The sequence below is a fragment of the Syngnathoides biaculeatus genome, chromosome 6, assembly GCF_019802595.1.
Source record: "Syngnathoides biaculeatus isolate LvHL_M chromosome 6, ASM1980259v1, whole genome shotgun sequence".
NCBI classification, from domain to species: domain Eukaryota; kingdom Metazoa; phylum Chordata; class Actinopteri; order Syngnathiformes; family Syngnathidae; genus Syngnathoides; species Syngnathoides biaculeatus.
The window spans coordinates 31,419,618-31,442,072 of NC_084645.1; the positions used below are offsets into that span (position 1 = coordinate 31,419,618).

General features: G+C 40.8%; 1 protein-coding gene across 4 annotated transcripts in view; it reads left to right on the top strand.

Annotated features, from left to right (window-relative positions):
- Positions 1-22,455, top strand: part of c2cd5 (C2 calcium dependent domain containing 5) — a 39,391-nt gene that overhangs the window by 1,799 nt on the left and 15,137 nt on the right. For 3 of the 4 annotated variants that reach the window (XM_061822001.1, XM_061822002.1, XM_061822006.1), the window contains exons 2-16: positions 1,886-1,994; positions 2,512-2,598; positions 2,818-2,989; positions 3,081-3,176; positions 4,228-4,383; positions 4,608-4,860; positions 8,092-8,249; positions 10,689-10,777; positions 13,846-13,954; positions 19,554-19,668; positions 19,788-19,886; positions 20,721-20,832; positions 21,303-21,382; positions 21,473-21,659; positions 22,231-22,395. In XM_061822001.1, the coding sequence (XP_061677985.1) occupies positions 1,905-1,994; positions 2,512-2,598; positions 2,818-2,989; positions 3,081-3,176; positions 4,228-4,383; positions 4,608-4,860; positions 8,092-8,249; positions 10,689-10,777; positions 13,846-13,954; positions 19,554-19,668; positions 19,788-19,886; positions 20,721-20,832; positions 21,303-21,382; positions 21,473-21,659; positions 22,231-22,395 (1,968 nt within the window). In that variant the 5' untranslated portion in view covers positions 1,886-1,904. Of the gene's footprint in view, positions 1-1,885; positions 1,995-2,511; positions 2,599-2,817; positions 2,990-3,080; positions 3,177-4,227; positions 4,384-4,607; positions 4,861-6,559; positions 6,676-8,091; positions 8,250-10,688; positions 10,778-13,845; positions 13,955-19,553; positions 19,669-19,787; positions 19,887-20,720; positions 20,833-21,302; positions 21,383-21,472; positions 21,660-22,230; positions 22,396-22,455 lie in introns of all 4 variants that reach the window. The other variant, XM_061822003.1, reaches the window with a different exon arrangement.

The window sequence follows — 22,455 nt, forward strand, 5'->3', positions numbered from 1 at the left end:
TGGACGACTTCAAATACTTGGGGTCAACAATACAGAGCAATGGAGAGTGTGGTCAGGAAGTGAAGAAACGTGTCCAAGCAGGTTGGAACAGCTGGCGGAAGGTGTCTGGTGTGTTATGTGACAGAAGAGTCTCTGCTAGGATGAAGGGCAAAGTTGATAAAACAGCGGTGAGGCCAGGCATGATGTACGGATTAGAGACGGTGGCGCTGGAGAGACAACAGGAAGCAGAACTTGAGGTGGCAGAAACGAAGATGTTGAGGTTCTCGCTAGGAGTGAGCAGATTGTTTTGGAGACAAGGTTAGAGAGAGCAGACTTCGATCGTTTGGACATATCCAGAGGCGAGAGAGTGAGTATTTTGGTAGAACGGTGCTGAGGATGGAGCTGCCAGGCTTAAGAGTGAGAAGAAGACCAAAGAGAAGGTTGATGGATGTGGTGAGGGAAGACATGGGGGCAGTTGGCTTGAGAGAGGAAGATGCACAAGATAGGCTTAGGTGTAAAAACAAGCCAAAGGAAAAGAAGAAAGTAGCTTAGTTCTTTTATTGATTATTTAATTTTTAAAGTAACTCTTAGTAAAGTGTAACTTTCATTACTTTCAGCATCTGGAAAGCGGCAGGAATATTACTTATCTACAATTAACAAAAAAAAGCTCATCTTAAATATATGCATTACTCGGTAATGTACACCACACAATTTACAGAAGGATGTCATCAACATGAATTAATAAATTCAATCTTACTGTAATTGAAGCTGCATTAAATGAGCAACTTTGTGCAGATTTCACATGCCAAATAGCCACGTAAATGTAAACAAACACAATTCTCAGTACACGTCTTTTAATATTCTTAACTTGTAGACATTCAGACAAACTGTAGCAACCCTGCTGATTGTGTGGGGGTCCATGGCAACTGTGTGTGTTTGTGTGTGCACATTATGTACAATGTTCCCACTGGATGCATTATGGGCATTTCATGTAGCTTGATCACATAGAAATATGCAAATCTGTGTTCGTCAGTGCGAATAATGTAGATGACATGGTCACACAGAAATTCGCCATCTTTACCCGAACACTCTAAACTGTGCTGAGCTGAACTCGTCTGGTAAGAAAAGTTGTTGCCTTCTCCCAGAGGGGGGCACAGGCCCTTGCCAAGTTAATAGTGCCTATGAAGCAATTACAGTACTAAATTGTGTACGTATTACTACAATACGAATGCTACGTACACGCCGGTTGTGAAAGATCGCTTCGCCTCACCTCGCATCTCTTAATTGTGTTCGATCGCATGACACATTCGATGTGCATGCGCTTCATCAGCGCTGTGAACCCCTCCGTGAGTTCAATGAACTCATCAACCTCTCACACCACCTCGTGCTCCTTCCCTGTCTGGGAGGTGACATTCCACATCCCGAGAGCCAGTTTCTGTAGCCAGGGATCAGATCATCAAGTTTCCTTACTTCAGCAATCGCCCAGCTCACAGTGCACCCGACCCCCATGGCCCCTGCCAGAGGTGGTGAGCTCATGGGAAAGGGGACCCACACTACCCTTTCTGGCTGTGTTCGGCCACGCCTCAAGGGTGCAGGCCCGCCCACCAGGTGCTCGCCGTCGAGCCCCACATCCATCCAAGCCTGGCTCCAGATGGGACCTGCGTCCAGGCAAGGGAATCCTATATCCAATTGTTTTATTCGTCAAAGGGGTCTTAAAGCCAGGCTTCGTCTGGCCCTTCACCTACAACTGTTTGCCATGGATGGACCTGGCATACAAATCTACAAGGTCATCTGGCTGAACAGGACAGGTTTAAAAAAAAAAAAAAATCTGTATGACCTTTAAACTGTAAAACTCCTGTTTTTATATGTTGCTGCTTTGTAAAATGCTTCCATCATTTCTTCGCAGATCAGCCTAAATTTGAATCATGCCTGGAAAACTAAAAGCAAAAATTGTGGCAGGCCGCCACTTGCCCATCATGGATAGAGCCAGTGAGCTTACAGATGCTTTTGTAGAGGTAAGTAAAAGGTGCTTTGAATTCAAGCAGGCGTAGTATTGATTTTTCTTCAGAATTTCGAAAAGCTCCTATGCATCTTGATAACGTCTCTGACATGCGTTTGTTAAAATGCCCCAAGGATGAAGAATTTCCACCCTATTTCTGTAACCTCCCTTTGACGGTTATACTGTTTTGATCCCATTTCAAAGAATGGCAGAGGTTGCATTGAGGTGAGCAACTACTATACGTGGAAGTGGCAGGCAAGAGTGACATTAAATGAAATCAAGGGCCCAGAAAGAGTAAAGTGGATTGTATCTGTGGTAGCGACAGTTAATGACCAACCTGCAAATTTACTCTTACAGCTGACACATCAGCTGTAATGTCACAATGCGGCAATAATCAGACTGAATTGCTCACAGACAGTTTTGGACCTAATTGTATGTAACAAAAACTAAAAGTTTGCCTAATATGTCCCATTTCAAATCTTGCCAAATTTGTATTTACTCTAACCGAAAAGTTTCATTTCTTTGCTGTGCAGGTCAAGTTTGGAAACATAACATTCAAAACAGACGTATGTCCCAAATCTCTAAATCCCCAGTGGAACTCGGAATGGTTCAAATTTGAGGTAAATGACTCAAATTTATGTATTTACTCAAACAACCTTTGTGTTTATGTGTTGTTTTACTTTGTAGCCTTCACAGTCCAGCCTTCAATGTATTATCTCTCCATATGTTGCTGCACCATTTGTGTTCAAATCTGTGTTGCTTTAAGGGTTCGGTATCACTGCGTTGAAGTTGCTCTTGTTCTTGTGTAAATGACTTCTTCCCTCTCTTTTGACGTGCAGGTTGATGATGAGGACCTGCAAGACGAGCCGCTGCAGATCACCGTGTTGGACCATGACACATACAGTGCAAACGATGCCATTGGGAAGGTTTACATAGATATTGACCCGCTGCTGTGCAGTGAGGCCGCTTCAGTCATCTCCGGCTGGTTTCCCATCTACGACACCATCCACGGTACGCGGATACCAAATGAGAGCTACAAGATATCACTTTGTCTTTTATCATATATGTACGCCCTCTCTCTCTCTGTGTTATTTGTGTTCAGGTATCCGTGGGGAGATTAATGTCCTGATCAAAGTTGAGCTCTTCAATGACTTGAACCGCTTCAGACAATCGTCCTGTGGAGTCAAATTCTTCTGCAGTGTGTTTTGACTTTATTATATTACCAAATTCTACATTACCGTGCAGTAAATTCAGTGGAACCTTTTTAAGGACCGACACAATCCTGTCTAGGATGATAGTCGACTTGATTCAAATTTAGAAATAATTGTTCCCAAAGGAAATACAGTAAATAGGCACCATGGTGAAATAGTGGTGGGCACTTCTGCCTCGGAGTTCTGGTGTTCAGGTTTTGAATCTTTGCTCCAGCCTTCCTGTGTGGGATTTTAAATTTCAAAAGTATCCATTGTAGGTAAAGTGAAATTGATCTTTAGTTTTAAATGGCTGATAGAAATGCGGCATACCCTACATTTTTCGCCAGCAAGGACTGAAAAAGTAAAACGTGAATCTAAGTCCTTCAATGCTTTCCAATTTGGAGGATTTTTTTTTTTTTACTTAACTCCTTTTTTAAACTGATGGTCATGGCATCTTTCTCTAAACAGCCAAAGAATAAGCAAAAATTAGTCAGATTAATTCCTTTGGACCTTCTTGAATTTAGGTCTGGTATGATATGCCGACATCCTGCCTAATGTCTGAGATGGTAGCCCATCTTTTTGCGGTATAGCAGAAAAGAAAAAAAAATTCTGCAAATTTTGAGGCATCCATCCATTCATCCTATAGTGCTTGTTTTCAGTAGCGGGTGAGGTAGAACTTATCCCAGCTGTATTTGAGCAGGAAGCCAATTACCTCCTTGACTGGTCGCCAACCAATCGCAGGGTACATGCAGACAAACAATCTAACATGCATGTTTTGGGAATGTGGGAAGAAGCCAGCGTAACCAGAGAAGTACATGAACAATATGGAAACTCCAAAAAAGAAGACCATCCGCGATACGAACCACAAACCTCTTGACTGCTGGGCATACGTGCTAACACTGCCCTTGCACTTCAGAAACCTCTCTGTATTCAAATGTGATGTTTTCTCGTTATTGCAATTGTAACACATATTCTATATGTCGTTCACTGATCTTATATCTTACCAAATCTAAAATGGTGAGTAAAAGAGAATTAATTTTCATCACTTGTGCATGGCAGCCACCTCCATACCGCGATATTACAGAGCGACAATGGTCCACGGCTTTGTGGAGGAGCTTGTGGTGAATGAAGACCCTGAGTACCAGTGGATCGACCGCATCAGAACCCCTCGAGCCTCCAATGAAGCCCGCCAGAGGCTCATCTCGCTTATGTCAGGTTGGGAAACAAATCTGATCCATGTTCATAGACCAGTGTTTCCCGACCTTTTCTGATGCAAAGCACAGATTAAGTGTTTACCGTCTGTCATCTAATGAAAGAGCTTTTAATTGTCTACTTGTCACAGTATGTTGCTAGCATAGCTAGGCGAACAAAAATAAATGGATGGATCCTCAGCATTTTGTTTTTAATTCAGTTGTTATTAACATGTTGTGTTCCTGTAGGGGAGTTGCAGAGGAAGATAGGTCTCAAAGTGCTAGAGATGGGAGGGAACGCAGTGGTGGGCTACCTGCAATGTTTCGACCTGGAGGGAGAATCAGGCCTGGTGGTGCGGGCCATAGGTACTGCCTGCACTCTGGACAAAGTCACCTCTGGAGGCGCTACCGCCACTTCTATCACCACTGCTACCACACACACGCACCCGAGCACGGCTCCCGCTTCCAATGCGTGCAATTCCCCTTCTAAGGACGGAAAGGAGTGAGTAGCTGCCGAGCATGACGAATATGTGCAAGTGTGCGACAAATGGGGGGTGTTAGTGGTAGCATGTGATGAGATGTGTGTGGATAAAATGCTTGCCTTCCAGGGTGTATGTCTTGGTATTTGTCACCTATACTGCATTGTGAAATAGCACACAGCATTCTGAGATACTCACATGCCCACTTTACAAACATACACACCAACAATTTCACCCACCTTTCCCCGTCTGCTTTTGCATGGCTTGCTTGCTCTCAACTCTGCATGTGCTAATACGCCACCTTAAGATATTCATAAATACCTATGGATAATCAGCTTGAACTTCCAACTTTTGAATGCACATCTGACTTTTCAGTGTTTTAGTTCTTTTTGCTCAACTTACAGGAGGAGCCAAACAGCCGAATTCACAGCAGGTGTTTTAAGCCATGACAATTTCCAAGAATATCTAAGGTTTTTGTTGATTCAGTGTGTATCTCTGTTGAAAACTGCTGATGGCCCTCTGTGACACTGTTCCAAATCTTGCAACGTTGAGGCACTATTGGTTAAGCAATAATTGGATGTCATCTTGGTCTAATGATTTAATATAAGAAAGGCATGATGATGAATTTAAATATAAATTTGTGTGGCTGGTTAGGGTGTTGGCCTCACGGTTCTGAGGAGTGGGTTTCAAATCCCAGCACCGGCTGTGTGGAGTTTGCATTTTCTCCCCGTCTGCTGCCTCAGTTATGTTCTTTAAAGTTTAATGTAATGTAAAATTTTAATTTTAGCTATGCGTAAAGTGCAATGTTAATGTTAAAACATAGTTTTACAGTGGATTCTGATATTTTCTGTACTTTAAGGTATAAAACCTTTTGCCTTTTTGCTTTTGCGCTCATGCCCACTGTGGTGCTGTAGTTTAATGTTGGTCATTGTGGTATTCGGAGTCCCAAATAGTTTTTGGACTTGTATTTGGTGTAAAACATTAGAAGACAACTTGTCTATGCTTTTGGTTGAAATTTACAGCGGTTATTTTTAATTATGTTTATTTGTATTGTTTGTGCAGGTTTGTGAGTGTCCCATATGTCACCTATTAGTGTACTGTATTTCCAGGCTTTCATGGATGGGTTATATACTGTATGATCTCAGTCACATTAGTAGTTATGCAATATGCATTAGATTTTTATCCCTATTTGGGAGAGGCCTGCTTTCATTTTGAAAATATCTATATAAATTCAGCCTTCGTGTCTCTTTATAGTCAACAAAAATAATAGTTTTAATGATGCGATCCTATCTGACATTGATTTTATTGGTAATGCCAATAAAAAAGTGCAGAATTACACTTTTATACTAAAACTGAAAAATGAAGGTTAGTTTCTATGAAGTGATGTGCTGTGCTATAGCCACTGAGCTGATTATTAAATAATTGTAGTGTACGTATTGGGTTGTTTGTGTTTGCATCCCTGTTGTGCATGCGACTCACTTTGCTTGGAGAGAGTGTAAGAACAAAAGTGTTCGTCCCTTGCCGCACTCTCTCTATTGTGATGATGTGTTGTTGTTTGTCATGTGCCTTTCTCTCTTTCCTCCTCTCTGCCTGGACAAGGACTGACACAATTCTTACTGTCTCCAACACAACTGGTCCTCTCTCTTTCTCCTCCCCACATTTCTTCCCCCCCCCTCTCTCTCTCTCTGCTCTCCTCTTGTGTGTCCGTGCTCATCACCCCAGGTCTCCCTTAGCCCACGGATGCCGCTCCACCCACAACAGCCCAGTGCATTCAGCGTGCAGTGCACAGAGACTGTCCCAGAACTTCTCTGTCTCTGTGCCCACACTCATCTTCTCTGGTATGCAGAGACAGGGAAGGATGGAAGTCATTTTATGCGGGGTCAACACTTGTCAATTTGTATTTACTTTTTTAAGGATTTATTGACATCAAAATATCTACATATATCGATCCAATCAGTTATCTCACCTTTTTATACACGAGAGAAACTTGTTAGTGTAGCACATACGGGAAGTCAGCTCACAATTTTCCTTGTTTGGTCACATGACGTGGATTCAAAGGTAGTTTTTTTGGGTGGGGGGAATGAAATTTATTGTTCAAAAACTTCTTCAATCCAATTCATAACCTCAGGATTTGTCTTGATTTCAAGCCAATGGAGATGTGTGGGGGGCGTCTTATTCATCTTGCATTCCGCTTATCCTCACTAGGATTGCTGACGTGCTGGAGCCTATCCCAGTTATCTTTGGGCAGGAGGCGTGGTACACTGAACCGGTTGCCATCCAATTGCAGGAAACATACAAACAAACAACCATTTGCACTCACAGTCACATTTATGGGCAATTTAGTCTTCAGTTAACCTACTCTATATAGACAATATTGCCAAAGGAATTCCCTTGCCTGCCTTACCTCAGATATGAATTTTAGTCACATTCCATTCTTCAGCCATTAGGTTTCATATCATCAGTCAAATGTAAATGACTCTAAATAAAAATTTCATTAATGTAAGCAAGTCACTACACTATTGAATACTTATCAGTCAATCATAAGTCACATATAGAGACAGTCTTTCAGATTTTCACACCGCCACTGCGTGGAAACTTAACCCTCGCTGCCTCCTTTGAAGTCACCCAAATGAACTGTAGCACCATCCATGGCTTCTAAATCATTAAACTGTAAATCATAAACTTAGTTTTACAGCGTAAACAATAAAAATTGTTCAATTATTCACCCTCCTGTTAAGTTGTGCATCAAATTGCCCCATTTGATGCATGAATACTAATTGAAATGCTTAGTAATGGCCTTCACAATGAGATATAAACAATTTTATCTTTACCGTATTGGGAGTTTGTTAGGTTGCTGGTGTTTCGTGATAATGGGTCAATTTGACCCAGGAACGTTATTCCCAATGTAGCGAAGGGTTAAGTAAAGTAAAGTAAGCATTGTGATTCGGCCCTTAATAGTCAAGAGAAGCACGGACCTGTGCTTCGCTCCACTGGGACACATGCTTCAGCCATCCAACTTGTGTTTGATTCTTTTTAAAATTATTTTTCTGTATCTTTGCATGTTTCCTAATTTTGCTTCTCACGCTTGCTTGCTTTTCTTCTTTTTGTTCTCCAACCATGTGTAGCACCTCAAACACCTCCTTCAAAAACAAACATGGCATATCAGAAATATTTGTCCAGTCATTCACACTCTCACACCCAAGGTGAGGTTGTGACTGATTTTGTGTGTGTGTGTGTGTCATATTTCCCGCCAGGCCGGTATTTGGTGAGGACCTTCCCTTGTCAACTGGCCCGTCCACCCCTTTCAGAGCCCTTCCTACCTCCCCCTTTTCTCCAACCCCTTTCTCTCCCCCTCAAGCCAGCCGCCAGTCCTCATCATCAGACACAGACCTCAGTTTGACGCCCAAGACGGGTAAGCACATGAGGCAACATCCCCCCTCTCGCTTCCTACGCCCTCCCATTTCCTACTCCATTGCCCCTCCAACACTACAGAGGTGCTTTTCTGTTTTGTTTTTTCTTTCATGTTTACAGTTTATTTCTTATCATTTTGGCATTGTATTCTGTCATGTTCGTCTGTGGTGAAAACACACTTTATCTGCACTAGTTTTTTTTTTTGTTTGTTTTTTTTTTGTCCATTGTGATGTATTCATAGAAGCACTGTGTCTCTTCTTAAGTACACTCAGACCAAATAGGTAATAAAGATAGTACAAAGGGTCACACAACTATCAGAATGAAATCAATCAAAAGCTATTGTCATTACTATATGACTGCATACAACGAAATAACGAGTACTTCTACATAAGGTACTTGCGCAAATAAAATAGAAGAACAATAGATGAACGTCTTGGGTAAAAATAACATAAAATAAATACATCAAGGCACAGTTATTGCCAAAAGAACTTAAAAATAAATAATCACATTTAATGACGAAGTATGTAACAGCACGCAAGGAATTTGTCTCTGGGATTTGGTGTTGCCCTGGTACGACATTCATGTTGAGTATTACTAAGCTGTTATCCCTTTTCCTCTGTGCAAGACTTACTTGGTTTGATGGTTTTCCACTGGGACTGTGTCCAGAACACAGAGGTGGCAACAGTACTTCAGTACAAGTTTTTTTTAAAAAGTGGAAGTATTGATTCAACTCCTTTACTTAAGTAAATATATACAGACATGTAAATGTACTTCAGTACAACTAAAAATGAACATGTTTTGAGAGAGAAAATTGGCAGTGACAAGTTTTGGTGCCACCAACCAATCACACGACAGAAAGATACTGATGGTACAACGGCCAGTCCCCATTTTTAGCTTACGCTGTATTGCTGACCCATGTTGTCATAGTGATAATGGCACAATTACAGTATGTATGAAAAACTTCTAGGCCCTGTATATAAAGCAATGAAAAACGACTGTGGTAACTGAGCGTGCCTGTATGCGTGGTGTCACCCTCTATTCTTATGCCAGTGCACAAATTTGTTCACTGCGGACAGTTAAGAAACTTCTATACACTACTCTTGTAAAACAAGCACCACCTTAAGAGCTAAAAAGAGCTGTGGCAATCTAAAACAAGCAGTGGAAAAGTGACGTTTGTTACAACTCAGATATCTGCCTCCCATTTTATATTTCTCTCCTGAAGTTCTTTCCTTGTCATTGCTCTGACTTCCTGCTTGTCAGAGGAGCCCCAACCGACGAGACGCAGGCCAGGCATCTTCCTTTGCCCCAGCTCCCCTGTGCTCTCTACGTCTTTTTCTAGCTCAGTGGGCGGGGGTGCTTCTGGGTCCGCCACGACAAACACCAACCTGCACCCTCCCTCTTCTACCCACTCTGACTCTGCCTTGCTGAGAAAGAGTGTGTCCTTCACAGAGGACTTTCTACTGACTGCGTCCGGTACAGCTTGGCTGCCATCTGTCATTTATGTCACAAAACTGCAATAACAGCACAATGGGAGTGACAACTATACACTCACCATTAATTCAGCAAGTGTTGTCTAACCGGGTGATTACCAGCCACGGTGTGCTCTGAGATCATCAGGTGTACAGCAAGAAACTATCCAGTTTCATTTATTTGGTCTGAAAATTCTCACTACTGTATCTTTATTCGTCTTGTCGATGCCAGTGACTTACAATAACAGGCGGAACAATTAAATGATTGTCCACTAGATGGCAGAAGGTCCAATCAACCAGTTCCTACCTTTGCTATTTATGCCATACAACTGAATAATAGCTTTTCCTTCAGTGGTCTCAGATTTCACAGTGACGTGCATTTTGTGGGAATTTGAGACAAGATGATCACTTTATTGTATTGACTTTTTGGGCATTTTTGTTTGGTGGTGTGCTGTGAAATCTTTTTGTAATGTAAAATACACAAAAGTACTCACAAAGGTAAATATGACTTGGAGTGAAATTTCAGGATGAACTTAAAATCCACTATAACCTTTACAGCTGACCTTAATGTGACATTCCCTTAAGCCTTTGAATGCAAATGACCATCTGCCATGTTTCAGTTCTTTTTTATAACTTACTGTTCTCGAACAAAGAGTTCCACAGCAAAATTCACAAGTCGCCTCATTTTTGTGTGCGTCGTGGGCCAATAAAGGATAGGAAACATTTAACATCTCACTTGCCTATTGAAACAATACTAGTATCCCAATATTTAGCATGCTGTTTTTCCTCCTCCTTGTCCCCTTTAAACCTAGTTATAGAAGGCTCGTCCAACAGCCAAGGCAGAGCTGCTATCCTCAGTCGTGTGTTTAACATAGTTGCTTTGACTTTTCCTAACATTTACACAAATGTTTTTATTACTGTCTGCTTGGAAATGGGATGTTGAGTGACATGAGACTTTCTTTTGTGACCAGGGATGGGCAGTGGGGGCAGTGGTGGCAAGGAGGCGGGACCCCTGAAGACGCTGCTCAGACAGCAGACACAGACAGTTCTGGAGCAGAGGGTATGGCAATGAGTCACATGTTAAAATACAGACGGATATTTACGGTTGGGTGATTCATTTCAGTTTTTAATTCCATTGTTGAAAGTGCATGTCTGCAGATGTCGTCTACTTACGCTAACAACATGACTGCAAATAGAGTCAACAACTTTAGTTCCTGTTAAGAAACAGACAACATGAGCCCATTATTTTCAAAATGACAAGAAAGAGAGCCTGGTGGACGACTCAGTAAACATGGCAAAAGCAGACTGAATTGTCGTTTGAAACTTTTGATTCGAGATGTATGTTTCTGAACTGCAAATATTTTGCAAAGGTGTGCTTGCCTCACATAAAACTACATGAGAAATGAGCTTGAGAGAGCTCTTGTGGAAAATGTGTCAATTTTGAACAACAGACATGAATTGGCAGGGACATATGGTATTTTCCAAGTGGAAATAGTTATTTTCACATAGTTTAAGATTTAAAAACGTTTTTTTCCCATTTCTATTATGTCTGTGGAAGTTGATGCAAGTTATCACATCAAAATAAAAACTTAAAAGGTAAATCTCATTACAGGGGAAAAAAGTGAAACCTGTATTGAACTATGACATTGTTATTTGCCTCTTTGTAATCTGGAAGAGATTCATTAAAGTTGGGTGGGGCAGGGGTGGGGGGTCTGAATCTGGCCATATTCCTCAACCCTAGGTTGACATAACATGGACATGTTTTTGCAAAAAAAAAAAAAAACAGAAACAGTATTATACAGTTCAAGATTTGGTTTCCTCTCAAATGTTTTTTTTTTGCTGTTGTTATGGGGAATGAGTGTGTGCGAGAACAAACCTTTTTCCCTTTTCTGTCCTCTCGACCACCTGCGCTACTCAGGGAGCCTCCTCCTCTGGGTTGTATTTAAACACCGGGGTATGTCACATTTGTGTCACTATCCATAGATCCCTATAAGACCCTTACCAGCTGAGGGCCACTTATTCCTCACCTGCCCTCCCTTCCTTTGCCACTCTGAAAAGACAGGTGGAGGGCAGGAGAGGACGTTGCTTGGCCTACAAGTTTGAAAGGGTGTGTGACTGTGTTCTGGACTCTTGTGTGTAACCCCCCCGCTGTCAAAGTTGTCCCACTTCTGGACCAAAGGAATGAGCACGCTCACTTCATCATCTCATTCTTTCCTAGCTCAGAACGGACGCACTGTCAGTCCTCTTTAGTTTCCCATTTTCCACACTGGATGAGAAAACAGTAGAATATTTTGTTGTCATAGTCCCGCTTTTTCATGAAGCACATGTCACATGCATTTTTACATTTGGTTTATTTTAAATTGTAATGAGACTACAACTTAGAATGAAGTCCAAGATGCTGCGCAGGTATTTCCAACGCATGGATTTGCATAATGTTGTCAGACATTACTTGATATAGACTTGTCACTGCACAGTATCAAACATCTATTACAGTCTCTCCCAGTGCTACTTGAAATGTCATTGAGGTTTGCAGCAAGTAGGGACTTTGCATGCTAGGCATTTCCCATTATTGTTGCATGTTCCTAACCTAAACTGAACCATCCAGTATGGTTTAGGTTTCAGCCTTCTGAGAGTTTACCCATTTAGGATTGTTTTTTGTCAAGATGAAGTAGCTTTGGATGGAAAATTGAAATTTTCCATCTTCAACCTAAGAGTAGTTAAATGCACAGAACCTGCCAAGATGCTGTTAAAGAGCTGTATCAAAATAGATCTCTTGACATGAACAATCATGCTAAGTCATGAATGAATTTGACAATTATTGTGGTTATATTTTACTGTAGCTAGATCAGCACTGTACCATAAAAGTTGTACCCTCTAGTGGCACAATTAAGATATACTTCAGTATGACCGAAACAGAAAAATATGCATGGAATTATCTTCAGATCATAATTAGGCTTCTTTCAAATTATATGTACAGTACACGTGGAAATACGTTTTGGTACCCAGTTCTTAATGAAAGAAGAACCCACAGTTGTCCCAGAAATATCTTGTGTCCTAGAGATTAATGTGTTTTGGTCCGAAATATACGAATCAACCCCAGAACAAAAGTGAGGCTGCTGGATGAAGCTGGTAAGAAAGTGTCATTATCCACAGTGAAACACTCTTAAAATCATTGAAATACACCGACAGGTGACGTATTTACACCAGCATCTGTCCAAACAAAATGGATAAATACATCCAATGTAAATGAAAAGTGACACTTAAGTATAATGTATAGTTCTGTGGTACTTTAGAATGAATGAGTGAATGAATCCCTTTTATTGTCATTATGCATAGTTTGAGGGGAGAGGGCAGCCAACGATTATCTGTGCTGCATTAATTGTCCTCTGAAGTCTTGCTCTGTCTGCGTCAGTGCAGCTCTTGCACCAGATGGAGAGACAGTATGTCAGCAGGCGCTCAGCGGATGAATGGTAAAGGCCAGCCACAACTTTGTGTCCAGTTTCTTCTTTGTGAGGACTCTCAGCAAGCGGAGGCGCTGTTGAACCTTCTCGATGACCACTGAGATTTAGTCTCTCTTGGAGAGGGCCTCAGAGATCAGGAGTTTTTTCACTCATTAAATTAAATTATCGCATTTTTTGCTAATGGTGCCCAGTGAATTAATGTGGAAGTTTATGTTCATTTAACTAAGTGGGGGATAGTCAGCTCAGGGCAGCTAAAACCAATGTAATGATTAGTGGTTCTCTTATTTCTACATTATGGTTTGCTTCCATGTTATCACTTGCCCTGTGTTGACACCTGTGGAGTTACCGATATTAACTCACTTGTTTTATTTTGCCCGTCAGCAGTAAAAAAGTGTGATACGTAATGAAAATAGATAATCTAATATCGGTATTAAAGTTGGGCCCTGAGTGTGAATCCAGTCCGAGAAACAAACCACAAAAAAAAAGTGTGTTGCAGTGCACGTCTACACCACAGACAAGTATAACCACACTGGTGACCATATTATTAAACTTTGATACAGTTCTTGTATTGTATCTCATCAGACACATGATTAGATTAGATGCCTATGATAGTCATGAATATGGTTCACACAATGTCTATTCTAATATCTATTTCTATTCTCTACAGGAGTTTCCCTTCTTCACGTTGACATCTTTCCCAGCTGCCTTTCTGGTCCATGTGGGCGGAGTTGTCAGCGCTCGCTCGGTCAAACTGCTGGACCGCATACACAACCCCGGTGAGTTTATGAGTTCACAACCAGTGTAGCTTGTGAGAGAAAAACAAATTGAACTTGAACTGAGTCAATGTCATGTCTTGTATGTGATACAGATTAAAAGTATTCTGGTCAAAGCTAGAGAGCTGCTGTTAGTAGCTTTACCGACAAAGGCTCGCATCCACCATTATAGGTTAAACTGATAAGGGAGCTGTCACCTTGTGTCTTGTTAAACTGGCTGTTGATGTGCCATGCGTTAGCGCTGTGTTTTTTCGATGTCTGCCATGTTACTGTGTGTGAATTATCCTTTGCCGTTGAGGCGCTATAGAATATAGTGGTGCATGGCTCCACTCTCGTTGCCTGCTGCTGCTGCTGCTGCTGCTTCTGTGTGGTGTTTTGACTGCAGCCAGCATTGAGCCAGCTACAATATTGTTTCTATCTGCTTGGGTACTTCATCAGGTACACCTGCACAATCTAATGAGATTCAGTATGAGGACTATAACAAGGAAGTCTTTCTTCACAAAGATAATTATAATGATGCATTATGCTAGCCACTCTGCATCTCCATCCCCTCTGATGACGACGACCAAACAAACAACCGCATTCATGGGCAATGTGGGTTAGGTGTCGGGGCTGGCACACACCAATTATATCCCCTCAGAGATACGAACCAGCAACGCTCCAGTTGCAGGGCGTGCACATTTTTTTTTACTCACAATTACATTTTTTATGTCAACCAGAAGTGTACTACCATACTGTGTTTTCATGCTATGTAAAGTTTCATTTTTCATGCCCTTGATAAAATGTTTTTGTTTGTTTTATTTTAGTTCCAGGAAATCGGTTTTAAACTGAATGAAATTCCATTTGGATTTGTTTATTCCAATTAAGGTTTTTATATGGAACATTTTCATTCATGCTTGGCTTTCCAAGCTGATTATAATCGGAAAAAAAGGCTCCGTTGGTCTTGCAGTTATTTATTTATTTTTTTTTTCAAACCGAGATCACAAAGTAAAGAAAAGCAATTTAATTGTGACACAAAAAAGGAAATTAGAACAATGACAATAATACTAACAACAATATTGATTTCAAACCAATTAAAGAAAATAATTATAAGAGCAGACCTTATTTTTCATGACTTGAGAGGGTTTAACCTATTTTGATGGATTTTGGATTTTCTATACACAATGAATGTGGACATTGACAGTGGGGTGTGCTGCGTTCTGCTAAATCCAGTGTAAAAAGGCTGTCGCAGATGGACACACACACACACACACTGTAACCTTGAACAACTCCGTTGTAAGGGCAAAACTTTGGACAAATCTCCTGAATTGGATGCAATTTGATTCTGCTGGTGTACCTTTATAAATTGTCTGTTGTGTGTCTCTTGTGCAGCGCTTGTAGATTTTTTTGTGTAGAATTTTCCAATTCAATTTAGAGAACCAGATCATTAAATCATCACAGTAAACCCGACAAACCTATTTTTATTTGTCTTTAGTTTAAGGCTGCGTGAGGTCAAATGTTTGGTTGCACTGTCAGTGTAATTGGTTTTCTTATGGAATAAACTTTAAGATGAATTGCTGTGGCTATAATTGCTCCAAATATTTGTCACCACTTTATTTGTAGTTTCTGCACCTTATTGCACTTAATGCTCAATTCATTTTACAAGAACATTTTACTACCTTTTCATAATTATTCGCAATTAGTTGTCTTGAATTGGATTTTCGGTTAAGAACTACCTGGCTATACAATCTGGAAGACAAGTTAATGTCATTTAATTTTTTGGATGTTGGACGCGCTTATGTTTGGCTCATCACCAGAACATAATACAGAAAAACTTATTTGAATGTTGAAATTGTGTGTACCAGGATACAAATATGTCATTTTCCTCATCTCGAATTTACCTTTTGGCTTGTCATTCTTTTGTTATTTCTGGATTGAATGCATTGTGAGTGTGAAGTAGCGCTGTCTATTGTCTATAAGTGTAAATGGAGTATTTTTGTTGTGGTGTTAGACTGTCTCTTCTTCTCTGTTTCTCTCTCTTTCTCTCTTTCCTGTACTAATGGTGTGTTCTGGCCCAGCCTTGGGTAACACGCGCTCGTACAAACTGCTAGACTGGAATAGTGTCACGGCAGGTATTTCCCCCCTTTTACTGCTCTCACCCGTGGAAGTTTTGGCAGCTCATTGATGTGGAGCCTGCTTTTGTTGTCAATTTAAATACAATTGGCCTCCTGAAACATTCAGCTATTGCCCTGCATAAAACTCAGTGAGCTGTCATCTCCTCTCTCTTTTTTTTTTGTGTGAATGTGTGTGTTTGTGTGTGTGTGTGTGTATGTGTGGAGTTAAGTTGAGCATGCGCTGTGCTCTCACCCACGTCCAGCCTGGCCTAGTACATCCTTCTCCTTCCACACACCCCCATCCAAACCTCTGACCTGGTTCATCCTGCTGCAGTGCTCCCTTAATGTTGTCCCGACTCTTTTCCAATGCTCCCTCAAGCTGCATTGTGCCCCTCCACCCTTCCCCAATGCCCTCCCTGTTGAGGTTTAAGAGGTTGACAAATAACCACATGTGCACGCCTAACTAACTGGGCCGTATTCATATGGAGACAAGGAAGGAGCAGATGGATGAAAAGGAATTCTTGCAGTTTACGAAAATTGGAAAAAAATCAAGGAATCATTGGGATAGATAGAAAGGTGTGTAGTTTGAGGGACGATAAAGTAGTCTATGAGGGACTCTGGTGGATGAATATGGCCCTCCACTACCCATAAGCGTGCACATGGTCGTGAGTGTGCACGTTGGCGCCTGTGTGACTGTGCTTATAGTTTGCAGTAAGTTGCTCGAGGACTTGATGCCTGACATTGTCGAAATCCTTCATTTCTTCACTTCATCTTTGATTCTTTCCCCCTCTCATGGATCATTCCAAGAATCCTAAATTTCATCTCATTAAGCATGTGGATCCACGGGATGCGACTCAATACTCTAATGTAGCTCTCGTTTTGTTTTGTGAAACAGCACTTATAACTTTTTCAAACACTTCAGATCTTTGTAATAGTACAAGTGTGTAAGCTATTACAGCTATTGGTTTTATCTACTGTAAAACACATTGGGTTTGTTTTATACTTGAAATGAGCTTTATAAGAAAAAAATATATATACATTGATGGCTTGACCAAAGCCTCATGAGAATATTGAAACACACCCATACATGGTGAAGGCTTGATTATAATCTCCTAATTGAGCCGCATACAATCTCGTTTTTGTTTATGTGACTGATTTAATTAAGAGAGACTATATGAATCAGCATTACACAACATTTTGTAAAAATGCAGGTGGTCCTCTGTTTACGACAAGTTCTGTTCCTTCAGCGACGATGTAACCCAAATTTGTACGTGAGTTGGAACATGTTGTATTCTGCCAGTAACTTTTACTAGGGCAGTAGTAACAGCATTATTATTCTAAATATTTGTGTGAAAAAGTCGTCTTGGACATAAATATAATAAACAACATAAATGGAAAACAATTAAATTAAAAACATCAAGTACGGTGTGCCTTTTTGTGTACAAAAGAGGGCTTGAAGTTAACCTCTGAAATGTTTGTTTCCATGGCAAACTCAAGCTTGCCCAGTTCAGTCAGGGGCACTCAAATGTATGTCAGGGTTCAGTTTCATCACAGTATTTATCTCATGGTAATTTCTACAGTATTGTGGGACATTCCATGGTATTGCAGGAAGGTTCACAGTGCAGGTGGAACGAAGAGGTGAAAGCAGGAATTCAGAAAAAACATTTATTTTCCTTGCCTGCCGAGTCCTTCTCAACAGGCACGTAATTTGTGTTTCCCCACAGGTTTGTGTGTATTTTTATGTGTGTGTGTGTGTAATTTATATTGGTTTCAGGATCTTATGGAGTAGTGTTCGTTATCTTGTTGTTTGCACAGTTATGTCATGACAATGAAGGCTTTTGATTTAATTTGATTGCCAAAGCAAAAAATTTTGCTGTGCTCAGAATAACAAACCTCTTATTAGTCTTTTCACTAATTTAGCGTCATATTTTTTTTAACTTGTAACAATAGAATGTCCTGCTACTCAGTAACTAAAGTTAGAATTTACTGCCTACTAACGATGATTTATTAACTTCAGTCCAAAAACTCAATTGAAGTCAGAAAGGGAGGAACACTTTGGAGGCACAAAGCTTAGAATGGTTTAAAAACATATAAATTGTCACAAAATGGGTCATTATTTTATGTTGAAACAAGACCACAATCATATCAAATAATGTCTTGTCCTATCCAGCTGCATGGTCATGTAGAATGGGAGGTGTGTATGCCATTGTGCTGGAACTGTTTCCTGTGCAACAAGGGTGTTTGAAATACTCGATAGCGTAACTATTGTGACATCCCTTCGTACAACAATCAGGAATGTTGTATGTTTTGCAAGCTTGCTTGTGACTGTTTTTGACTTGCCATGGGTAATTTGTAAATGCCCTGATTAACACCTGAATGTTACGTCAAACCCATCTTACAACACTAAACTAAAAAAAAAAAAATGTTTTACAGATGATTTAGTGTGCATTCACATGTACGGTTGAAGCCAGACTTTACATACATTGTGCAAAAACACGTTTCATTTTTTTGTCTCATTGTCTGAAATCAAACCAAACTAAACCTCTCCTTTTTCAGGTTAGTCAGACTGACCAAAATTATTTCATTTTGTTCAATGGCATAATAGTAACAGAGAATTTCTTAGAGATTTTTATATTTTCTTCGAGGTCAAAAGTTTACATACCTTTCCTTAGTATCAAGTAGCATTTTCTTTGATCTGCGTGACTTGGGTGATATATTTTGGGTAACCTTCCACAAGGTTCTGACAGTACTCCGCTGGAATGCAGGCCCATTCCTCCCGATAGAATTTTGGTGATCCTGGCTGACCTGAAACAAGAGAGGTTTTAGTCTGATTTGACTTCAGAGTGTGAGACAAAAAATGAAATGTTTTTGCCCTGTGTATGGAAGCGTCTGTAACTTCCACTAACAACCGAGGCTGAACTTAGCTCCTCCTTGACGTTCAAAAATGGTCTCATTGAAAGCACAAATCATATCTTAATACCTTAAATATTTGGATGAAAAACACTTCTAATCCACAAATGTAAAATAATCAAATGAAAAACATTTAAGTACGGCACGAACAGCATACCTTTTTGTCCCCTTTCACCACGTATTCTCACGCTCCGTTCTTAAACTTGACATGTCATTAACCGAGGGCCCCCTGTACAAGATGTTACTTAATCTGATTTTAATCTGTTTCATCTAAGTAATCAGTTGAGTTTGCCTTCATCATTATCATTGTCGCTTTGTATTACACAATGATATACATTCATTTCGCCTTGCTTTGACAACACAGTGGAATGCTACAAATAACCAGTAAATACAAGCTGCCCATTTATTTTCTGGTGATCCAAGTAAACAAGTTGAGACCACACCAGAGAGATACGTGTGAAATATCACGCTGTCATATTTGCTTTTTGACAGTCAGGCTTAGTGTGTCATGTAGACAATACAATTCCAATGAATGTTTGATGCATAATTCATCCAATCACTGGCAATGTTTTGTTCATCTTTTTTTTTTTTTTTTCCAGATGAGCCAGAGACCCGCGACGCCTGGTGGGAGGAGATACGACAGGAGATCAAGTCTCATGCCAAAGCTCTTGGTTGCCATGCCGTCGTTGGATACAGCGAAAGCACCAGCATCTGGTATGGACTTTTTAATTCACCCAGTAAAAGTTCTCCACTAAAAAAAAAAAATCTATATTTTTCTGAACATACGCATCTATTTTACTCCACTTTCTTTTATCTCCATCCGCTAAACTCAGCGAGGAGGTGTGCATCCTGTCTGCATCTGGCACGGCAGCCATTTTGAATCCTCGCTACATGCGGGAAGGCTGTTTGGACGTAGGAAGCACAGACCACAGGTGGTTTGATCCCCAGTTTTACACGTATAATTTGCACAATGTAATGAGGGCCAATAAAAGAGGTAATTGAGCACAGACAGAAACAATAGCACAATAAACACCACGATAAACATTGTCGCCTATGAAGTCAATGAATAAATTGATCTTTTTTTAAATAGTCATATCCAACCATGCATGACATTGAACTTCTGTTTAAACTCAGCAAACTAGATGACACAAGAACAGCATTTTTGTCCTGAATATCTTGAGAAAAACACTATAAGCCCGGTTTGGTTTCGCCCCTATTTCGGTGCCGTAAATCCTCATTAGTTGGGATCAGCTGCTTCGTTTCTTGCTTGCTCACTAGCTGGCTAGCAAAACTGGCCATGTCAGTCGCTGGGTAGCTGGCTATCTACACGTCTTGCTGAATCAACGTTTTCGCATAGTTGCTGTCCCTCTCCAGCTGAAGATCCGTGCAGCTCCTCGGGCTTGGCTATCAGATACCTCGTCCTGCAGAGTTCTTGGTGGAGGGTTTTGAATCAGTAATCCATGACTTCAAGAATGAACTACAAATGGGTAGCATTTTCGTGCAGAGTAGATTCAAATGTTGTCTCCCATAAACATACAAAACTTGAAATATTCAGTGTATTTTAAAGTAAATGCGGCATAGCATCAGTTCCAGAATCGAGCAGCATGCATATTACAAGATTTGATTCGATCGCTTTTTCACACCAACTCAAAGGCCAGTCCCAGTTTGAGTGACCATGAAATCATGTAGAGCCCAGGTATGTAATGTGTCAATTATATATGTAAATTAACTTATGTAGTTTGACAGCAAATTGTTGCCTTTGCTAGGTTTGAAGAGCCATCTCCCTCAAGTTGCGGCTTCTGTCACATACCTTACGATGAGTTCAACATGCCCTTTCCTGCTCAGCTCACCTACTGCTACCTCTGCAGACGACAAAAGGTCTGAAGTGTGTTGCAATTGTTTTTACATTGTATATATGACCTCTATTGTTAGGAAGCATAATTGATTACTTTATTGGAACCCCAGCCCCATTGCTGGAATCGCTCTGCTTATGTCTCCTGACAAATTGCTACTTTAGGAGCCTCAACATACTCTGAAAGTTCATGATTTGGAAGGACATGTATCCTGGTGAAAATGTATGTATTTTAGGGGACCCAAACATGACCTCCATGATTCAGCAAATTAGCAGCCAGTTCCAGGATTTATACTTTCATTTCAAACTCCTATGAAAGAATTTAAAACAAATTGTAACTTATATTGCAAAAAAAAAAAAAAAAATCCGATGCCATCTGTCAACAGAGTGTGGCATCAAAGTTTGATGATTATTTTGAGCATTTGACCTGAAAACGTGAGTGCAAGGGCCTGTTCATTGCTGTTTGCAGCTTTAATTACGGTTATCTTTTTCCTAGGTCCCTGATGTTCTGTTCACAACAATCGACCTGCCATCAGAAGCAGCCATCACAGGGAAAGGCTGCCTCATTCAGGCCAGGTATGATACCTTGAAGCGTTCCGAGAGGATGCGCATCTGTCTATTACTTTTACTCAATGCAGGTTAATGTTAGTGTTTGTTACCTCGCAGGCTATGCCGTCTGAAGAAGCGAGCCCAGGGAGAGGTGAACGCCACAGCCATCTCCAACCTGCTTCCTTTTATGGAATACGAACTACACACTCAATTGATGAACAAGCTGAAGCTGCACAGCATGAACGCTCTGTTCGGCCTTCACATACAGATTAGCATTGGCGAGAACATGCTGCTGGGTCTGGCGGTAGGTCCTTTTTTTTTTTTTTTTTTTTTTAAATTTTATTAAATCTAATGCATTATCCTCCTGCATATGGGCCATCCACTATTCATGAATTTACATAGTGAACCACTGCATTATCTGCGAATTCACCTATTGTTGGGTGTTGATTGAAACATGCCCTCTGTTATTCAGTGGAAAACTCACTTATTCACTATTTTGCACAAAAACACAAGCAAGAACAGTATTGAGTTGCCGTCACTTGGTGGCATCTCACCGATGTATTTTCAAATATGATGAAACATGCAGACATTTAGACATGAGTATTGCTTCGGCCACATTTTCTGGCATTTAAAACCAATTACAAATGTTTTGGTAGGGACCCCAATTGCTTGCAGATTCTCACTATTCATGTCAGGGCTTTGTCCCTATCACCCATGTTTTTCCTTTCCTTCCTTGCTGATGCTCACGTGTGTGTGTGTGGGGGGGGGGGGGTATCACGCAGCTATTGGGGGGGCTATCCCACATCTATAGCCGAGTAATCAAGCTTTCTGGCAGCATTGCGGTACAGTATATATATATTTTTAAATCTGTTCAGTCCGCCACAGGAGTGTATCTGACTGCCCTCCCGACACCAGGAGGCATCCAGGTCGCAGGGAAGACTCCAAGCGACCTGAGCAACGAGCACCACATGTTGACTATCCAAAAGAGGATTAATGACACCATCGCCAAGAACAAAGACCTCTATCAGATCACTCTGCCGGTGAGAGACACCACACATACATGGACTGTGTGAATGTGTGTGTGACTGGTTTATTTCTAT